This window comes from Ammodytes marinus, assembly GCF_949987685.1.
Source record: "Ammodytes marinus genome assembly, chromosome: 18".
In the NCBI taxonomy this organism is placed as follows: Eukaryota; Metazoa; Chordata; class Actinopteri; order Uranoscopiformes; family Ammodytidae; genus Ammodytes; species Ammodytes marinus.
This window is the reverse complement of record NC_137222.1, coordinates 10,738,953-10,747,790: the sequence shown is the minus strand read 5'-3', so window position 1 is coordinate 10,747,790 and position 8,838 is coordinate 10,738,953. Positions and strand designations below refer to the sequence as shown.

The 8,838-nt window shown below is 41.6% G+C and overlaps 1 protein-coding gene across 1 annotated transcript; it reads right to left on the bottom strand.

The window, feature by feature from the left end:
• Positions 1-3,482: 3,482 nt before the first annotated feature.
• On the bottom strand, positions 3,483-6,724 carry prdm12a (PR domain containing 12a; the record flags this gene model as incomplete). The annotated part of the gene is made up of 5 exons (XM_080047190.1): positions 3,483-3,922; positions 4,274-4,388; positions 4,616-4,771; positions 4,886-5,076; positions 6,508-6,724. The coding sequence occupies 5 exons, from the start codon at positions 6,722-6,724 to the stop codon at positions 3,483-3,485; spliced, it is 1,119 nt and encodes a 372-aa protein (XP_079903316.1).
• Positions 6,725-8,838: the final 2,114 nt, after the last annotated feature.

Genomic DNA, 8,838 nt, shown 5'->3' with positions numbered 1-8,838 from the left:
TCCAGCGTGTTGATCTACGGTTGCTTGTTATAATGATGACTTGTCCGAAAACTCCTCATGGGGAAGTTGGATGATGTCTGACAAGCCAACAAGCAGCAGGAGTGGCTCACACGTGGCTTAGAATCTGCTGTATCATGTATACTATGTACCAGTCAATTATATCACGCAATATTGTCATTACAGTATATTAATCCAAAGTATTCAATAAATGCTTGTCAATACAATGTTGGTCAGAAGTGTCCTTGAACCTTTTTTCCAGGGGAGTCCCACTTCTATCTCAGGAGATGCTCTTTCCCTGTGTGTGTGTGTGTGTGTGTGTGTGTGTGTGTGTGTGTGTGTGTGTGTGTGTGTGTGTGTGTGTGTGTGTGTGTGTGTGTGTGTGTGTGTGTGTGTGTGTGTGTGTGTGTGTGGGGGGGGGGGGGGGGGGGGGGGAATAACTGCAGGAGAAAATTATCCTATGATGGAGGAGAAATCTAAGAAAACTGGTTTATTAATTACTAAGAGGAAACAGTAAAGGGATAGTGAAGTGGGTTTGTAAGAGTTAATTATGCATAGTTATTCTGTAACCTTATGGAGATGGTTGTATGTGTGCAGTCCTTTTAAAAAGCTTGGGGGAGACGGCTCTGTTGCAGAAGTAAGCATTATCCTGTTGCAGAAGGGGCTAGTAAAAAAAAAAAAGGGTTTTCGCCTTAGCTAAGCTTTTCTTTATTTGGGAACTATTAATGAATACTTTTATGTGCATTAAACTGTTAAATAAGCTACAACCATCTACAACTTCTGTGCCGGGGGAGAGAAGACTCCTTCAATGGACGTCTCATGCACATTTTACATTTTTAATGAACATTTGATCCTGATCATTGTCTTTGACCCATCCAACAGTTCATTCAAACGTGAGGAATGATCTGCGTGTGAAGGCCTAACCACACACACCACACAACAAAGCACTGACTGTCTTAAGAATTGAAGTAATAAAAAATTAAATATTCCCTGAGAGGCTCTCTGTACAAATTCGACCATAGGTGCATGGCGCATTTTAATAAACTTAAGTTGCTTCCCAATGATTAGATTTTTATTAATTTTATTATTTTTCATTTCGTTTTTTTTTAAAGTTTTTTCCGGGTCTCTTATGTCTCCATATTTCTCCATATTATGTGTTACAGCCTATGCGCCCCCTTGTTTGAGGCGTCATGGTTGGAATGTCTTCAGGTGCATTGTTTGGAATTTGGAATTGTTCTTGTCCTTAAAGGGACACTGTGTAACATTTTAAGTAATTTATTAGCTAAAATCAATATCCTCATTCATAAATATGTCCTCATTGGTGTAAAATCACCTCTGCCAATTATCTGAATTATCCTCCTGAGCGGAGAATTACAAATATTAATATTACATTTTGTATTGAGCAGGCAGGTCTTATGGAGGCATCCATGTTTTTGGAATGTCATCAGGTGCATTGTTTGAAGTTTAGAATTGTTCTTGTCCTTGGGGGCCACTGTAGCTTCTGTTGTTATTCAAAAGGGGTGGGGTTACAGGGAGCGTTGCATTCTAGAACTTTAAGGAGTATGCCCTGACTGCAGCTCTACTTGCCTTTAAGGGCCACTGTACTTCTCTTATTATCTGTAAGGAGTGGGGTTGCCCAGGGAATGTTGCATTCTAGAACTTTCTTGATGATGTCATATTACACACTGCATGTAGTTGTCTCTTTTGTAACTGTTTTTAATGTTTTTTTTTATGTCATTTTATATGTCATCTTTCCAAGGATTGTTTGGGGTGTGGGGTGGGTAGGGTTCTAAATGTTTTGTATGTTTGTTAAAAAAGAAAAATTTCAATAAAAATCGTTTATGGAAAAAAAAAGAATTTAAGTAATAAAATACACACAATTTGAGAAAAGAACTCTCAGAATTATTTCAAAGCCAACTGCCTGTGGGATGAATGACTTCTTATACCCGGCTTATTGCCGGACTAACGTACAGAGACAGTTTCTTTCGAGCGTATTTAACACACCTTTTTAAAGCATCTGCTGTCTTTAGACTGTGAGCGGCAACCAGAAGAAATCTGTGCAGACCCATGAAGAACAAGCTAAGATTCAAACCCAGTGACGCACTGCCTGCTCCTGTATGGCACTAGACCACTGAGCCAATGTTCTGCTTTACCTCATCCAGTCTCCTGGTACACTGCATCTCCAGCAACTGTGATGCTCAACACGGATAGAGGTAAAAAAAACAAGCCAAATATTTCAGGGGCGCCCTTAGCTCAGTTGGTAGGGCGTCCCCCCCATGGGCCTCGGCCAGCAGCGGACCCGGGTTCAATTCCAGCCCGCGGTCGCTCTCTGCATGTCACTCCCCTCTCTGCCCCATTTCAACTCTGTCTCTACACTATCAATAAAGCATAAAAATGCCAAAAAAAATATCTGTAAAAAAAAAAAAAGACAAATATTTCTCATGTGACTCAATAAAATTAGTAAATCATTCCCTCTTTGACAGACTTCCTATTTTAATGTAAAAAATGGTATTTCAATACATCAAAATAGCTTACTTCAAATATAAGTAAAAGCACTCAATATTAAGAATAATGGACATATTTTTAAATTACTGATAAGATGGCACTTTATTCATCCCGAAGGAAATTCTTTTTTGTTACTGACGTTGATGTTGTATCTGATAAATGTAGTTTAATATATATAATAACTTTATATACTGGGATTTATAAAGGATAATTGCTATAATAATATTTGGTGATTATTTATAATTTGTATTGCAGTAATAAAAGATATCAAGTAATTGTACATCTAGATCCCACTCCTCATACTGTTTATTCTGTACATTAGTCTTTAAAGCAGCGACATGGGTTTTGCTGTTTAAATAGTTGTTGCAATAATTACAATCATATATAATATCATATTTATTTAGATAAGAAGAAAGCACAAATGTATTTACATTCACATGTACAGTAGCATACAATATAATTTTACAGTAAGTAACACTATAGTATATAGTATACAGTCTGTGCAAGGTTAAAGTGACAATTTCAGTTTTCAGTGTGGGACAGCTGACACAATGTACCCATGTCCCTTAGTTTTCTACTTACTGTACAAATCACTGACTGTTGTTTGAGTTAACTTTTCACCTGAGCTGGTGAAGATGAGATGTGAAATTAAAAAAATTAGAAATAAGTCTCACATGTGTAGTATATGACACTAGTGTCCACAGAGAAGTCTTAATAATTGATTTTGTAAAAATCTTCAGAGTTGCTTTATAGCATATTTTCCAAAATACAGAAAATCAATAAAACATATTTCTGTTGGAATTTGGATCACATGGTATAGCCAAAGAAACAAGCAATACAAATAAGGCAACATCTTTAAATGTCTTTGTGAGATGCTTTACCGTCACATCAACTCGTTTATTTCCTCAGTTAGGGAGTCTCTTCTGCCTCTATACAGCTATCATCTAAAGTGCAACGTTGTTCTGCGGGACTGTGTGTCATCATAGCACCATGGTGGGGATGTGGTGCACCAGCGGCATCTGGTGCTGGTGGGGCATGGCCGTCATCTGTTGGGGAGGAGAGGACACTTGCGGATGCACGTCGCCGCTTTGCACCACCGGCTTGTGCCGCGCGCTCTTCTGGTGAGCCCTGAGGCCCGCGAGCTGCGAGTAGGCGCTCTGACAAACGTGACACTTGTAGGGCCGCTCGCCGGTGTGCAGGCGGACGTGGTTTCGGAGAGTGGACGACTGGCTGAAGCGCCGGTTGCAGAAGCGGCAGACGAAGGGCTTGTCCAGCGTGTGGATGCGCATGTGGGAGCGCAGGTTGCTGCGGGAGTTGAAGCCGCGGTGGCAGATGACACAGCGCATGCGACCTGCCGAGGTGGTGGAGGTGGAGGAGGGAGGGGAGCAGGAGGGAGGGACTTCACAGGAGTGGGGGTCATCTAGGGGAGGAAACAAAGAAGAGGGAGGTGAGCTTAGGTCTCCACAGTCTGGGTTTGTCCTGGATGGGTGCTGCAGCCAAGAAGTTAATGTTTTATCTAAAAAAAAATAAGTAGGCCTATATCCTTACTCCACAATAAATAAATGGCCTATACACTTTTATCTATTTTGTTGCTTCATTGACTTTGTTTATTTTATTCACAAACACATTTTTGTTTTCTATTCTTTTTTAGGCCTAGGCCTATGTCTTTTTTTCACTTGTTTGAGAGTAAAAAACTCAACTTAAAAAATAAAGCCTGTTAAGGACACTCACAGAACAATTAATAGGCTACTGAATACTGATCTGTACTCACCATTCCTGATTTTCTTCTGTTGTTCTTCATCTAATCCTGGAACTCCGGGTATTCCAAGGAAAGTGTTGTGGGTGTTTCCATACCAGACAAGAAGCTCCTGGTCCGGTGGGATTGTCTGAGGAGGAAAGAAAAGAGGGCAAAGATTATAGCTAATCAATGTCATTTCAGCTCGCTGCTGGCTGATATCAGACTTGAAATCTCATTTGGCCAGCAGGCGGCGCTATTCCAAAGGACATTCAAATTTTGGATGGTCATAAATAAATCTCATAAAAGCCCCCCGAAGGCCCATTCAGTCCACACACATAGCCTGCATCGGTATGAATTTAAAAGGTTTTTTCTCACCTCCACCGCTCTATAGAAGATGCTGCTGCCGATCTGCACCACCTCGAGGTTCTGCTCCTGCTCGTTCCGCGCGCACTTGATATATGTCATCCAGCTGCGTTGGTCCTCCTGGCTGGCATCGATGAAGTAGCGCACCGTGCCGTCTTCGTTGAACACCTGAGCGCACAAAACAGCGAGGAGAACCAGTCAATATTGAAACACATGTCTGATCCAAATCACCTAGGATCCTCGTACAGACCAGAAACGTTTACAGCTTAAATCTCAGCTCACCTCCCACATGAGGTTGTTATTCTTGAGCAGGTCCACGTGCTCGGGGGAAATGACTCTCCCCGTGAAAGGGCCCATCTCGGTTCCTGCTTTGATCCAAGTCTTGGAGAAGATGCCGAGACCTTCTCCAGGGATGGAGCTCTGGGCGATGATCACCTCGCTGGGCAGCACGAGGCTGGACAGCTTCTGCACCTCTGCAAACGATGAATAAAGAATAAAAAATATCAGAATAAAATTCAGTGTCATTGCCTGAGAGTTAGACGTCAGTAAATAAAGGTTGTGCATCAATGCGCTCGAATAGATCTGTAAAAGATGTGCACGCGATTTTATTTTATTTCAGACAAAATTTCAAGTGGTCAGACTCAGAGTTGTTCCGCGGTGGAAGGGGAGCTGAAAGCAGCAAATGGACTGGATCTTATTTTAGTCACGAAATATTAAGCTAGACTTTATCCTCCGTTTAATTCGATTATCTGGTTGAAGTGAAAGTGTTTTGTTGTGCAGAGAAACCCCCTCGGAAAGTATTTTCATCCGCACCAGAGACGGAGAGAAAAAAGAAAAAAACTTCTTTAATGTCAAAATCAAAGTTTTTTTTTTTCTTTTTCTTTTTTTCCTTCCAAATGATTATTATTAAGGGCTTTGGAGAGAAAAAGGCCTGGCCGAATACAGGTTAAATGGTCCTCTATTGCTCAGGGTCCAGCAATTTGTCATGCTTCAGATGTGATATTCATTAAACTTTACTGGAAAAGAGACGGCTAATTCCAAATTCATTATCCTTTTAAGAACTTTGTAGCAATAAATTCGCGCTGAATGAGACGAGGACTTGTTTAAAAGGCTCAGGAATTTCGGCGACAAAAAAATGGAAAGGCGATTAGATGGTTGACATGCAATGAATAGCATTAGATTTAGCCTTCACGGTGCATTATGCGAGGAACAGCAAATCTTTTAAAGGGGAGAGAAAAGGAGAAAAGCTCCGGAGCCCCATAGCTGCCAAGAGAGGAAAAGAGACTGTCCGGAGATTGATGAATGCGGGATAAAAAACCCGCGACATCTCAAAGAAAGGAAAGCTTTCTCTGCGCGAGGTTTAAGTGGAAACTTTCCCAGGTCAAGCACAAAGTTAACCAAATGAATTTAATGCCCCTGCGTCTTTCAATCAGCGGTAGTTACACGCCTAACAAGCCTCTGAAGGCGAGGTCCCAGGGCTGTGGAAGGGCTAACGCGTTAAATGGCTCGAAATAAAAGCAGCAAAATGAAGGGAAAAACTGCAGGGAATAGCGACAAGTAGGGCCTTTAGAGAGAAACTTAAGGAGGTAAATGTTTGAGATGGAAAGGGGGACAATTTGATTTGGGATGCAGGATCTATAGCCTATAGTTGAAATGATGTTATAAGGATAATGGGACAACGTGCATTTCGCTGCCAGTTGAGAAAAAGAAGAGGGAAGAAAATGCTCCATGCAATACAACATTATTTGTTTAATCAAAGCCAGGCTATTTGATCAAGTCATGATTTTTATTTAAAAAAAAAATCTTTTAAAACGAGCCTGCAAAAGTGCAACTTCCACACGTGCAAACAAAATAAAAAATACGGTCAAACTGAAAAAATGCAGCGTGCATGTGTGTGAGCTTACCTCCGGCGAAGGACTGAGCCAGCACCTCGGCGGTGAAGGCAGTCTTGGTTTGGCCGCTGTGCCGCTCCTCTGCCAGGTGTTCTCCCAGTACGTTCCTCCACCTGCCGTACAGGAAGCTGTGCAGGATGTCCGAGGTGATCACGTCCGATAGCGCGCGGCTCGGACACTTAAATCCAGACTTGAGAGCCAGAGCGTCCGCAGGTAACACGGAGCCCATGTTGCAAAGGTAGGGAGAGAGAGAGCCAACTACGAAAACGGGAGAAAAAACCCCCAGGGATAATAGCGGTGCAGCTGCAAGAGGAGCGATACAGAACTATTTAGAGAAGAAGTGTTAACAATTGGGCACCGAGAAGCTGCTCCTCGTTCTGTCCCTCTGCTCCAAACTGTCTGCCCTGTCTGGCTGTGAGGGTCTCTTTATATAAGTGGCTGGTGTGTGACCCTTGTCTAATTACTTATTAATGACACACCCCTCACCGCGTGGACCTGCCCGCTGCACAGTAGCACAAGGAGGCGGAGAAGAAGTGTCCAGAAGTTTATTTTAGTAATTATCTGCTCTTAAAGCCAGACATTCAATTAATGAAATATTTTTTTGTTTAGGCTATAGTTGCAAATGCATGCCGACTAAAGGCCCTAGAAATAGGCCTACAGTTTTAAAAAAAATATCCTAATCATAAACCTAAAAGAAAAGAGAAAAGTTAAGTTTAGCCTAGGAGTGTAATAAATAGGCTAAAGATGATTTTATGAAAAGGCTGTATGTGGCACATGGATTTATGTAGCCTAGTCAAATATTGCGAAGGGTTGGATGTAAAAAAAGAATAAATAAAAACATTTCAGAAGTTGGATTGTGGGAGTCACTGCCATCGGTGTTTCCCCCATGCATTCATTTAGTATTCATTTGGTAGTAAGCTTTTTTTATTTATTTATTTCCTGTGAAGAGTTTAGCGCGGGAACAACAAGAATATAAAACCTCGAAGTGTTTTTTCTTTCTTTCAATATACATTTATATATAAAGCATTGTCCGAATGCAAAGCCTCTTTTGACGTGGTTCACGTGGTTTCCAAGCCCTTGTTGTTGAGGTATAAGCGGTTTAATATTCATGGTTGTTCGGAGCCCCCCTCCCCTCTTCTCTGTATTGTGACAACGTTTAGATGAGTATAGGCCCCCCTCTCGTTTCTCCTCTATAGTCCCGGTCCTCTGTGTCTTTTCCTCTCGCCTATTTTTCGGACTTGATGGACTGGGGGCTAAATGGGCAGTTTTCCTTCTCTTCCAGCAGAGAGGACATCTTTATTCCATCCCCGGCTCACAGGTTTCCTATTCAGCTCCCCTCCAAGTAATGTCAGGGCCCTGAAAAGTGCCGCAAATCAATCTTTCATGGTGTTTTGAGGGCAATTTGACATCCATGCACTCCTCTTTTCACTCCAACAACTACAAGGGGATTGTCCGGAGAGAAAAAAAGAAAAGAAAAAATGGGCAAGTTGTGCTCTCTCTTTCTCTCCCTTTCTGGACGAATATGGACTATGTAATGGGAATAGAAGATATGGCAACTAAATACAATAGCGGAGTTTTTTTTCTTCCTCCGAGCTACACAGATAGTGAAAAGGAAAGGTGAGTGACAGGGCAAGAAAAAAGATTACTGTGAAACAGCTGCTTTTTATGAGCGGGCCCCCTCCTACACTTGTCTCCTTTTCCCAGATGAAATTTCGCCGCTCTTTCAATGGGGATTCTTTCTCATCTAGATTGATTTACATTTATAGCATTCATCGCACAAATCCGAGGTAAATGGCGGAGGGGACGGGGAGGTGGGGCAGCCTCTTTATTAAAGAGGAATTAAATGAATTGAATTGGGGTAACGCATGGATTTGATTTGCTTATTTATGCATTAACCTATGGCATTATGCGGAGCTGGTAAAGCCGCGGGCATGTCACCAATGGCAAATCATCCCGCTTAGCAGTTCCATTGTATAACTATTTGAGCCATTATTCCGTCCATTTAAAGCTTATCAATTTAATGTGGATGATTGACAATTATTGCACAAAGAGTGCGGTAATTGTTTTATTTCAAAGAGCCGTTGGGAAACTTATCAAAGAAAGGCATTTGTCATGCGGATAAATAGTGGGGAGTTCATGCATGTCATTGAGAAAGTGAACCAAAAAGAGTGCAAGAATATAAAAAGTCGGTCCTTTAAAATAACAGCACGTGAACATTTCATGTAAAAGGATAAAAAACGGGGTAGGCCTAAGAAGACTATTATATTTGTGTTTTGATGCGTTAAAAAAAATGAATATATGCCTATGGGTTACACACACACACACACACACACACACACACAC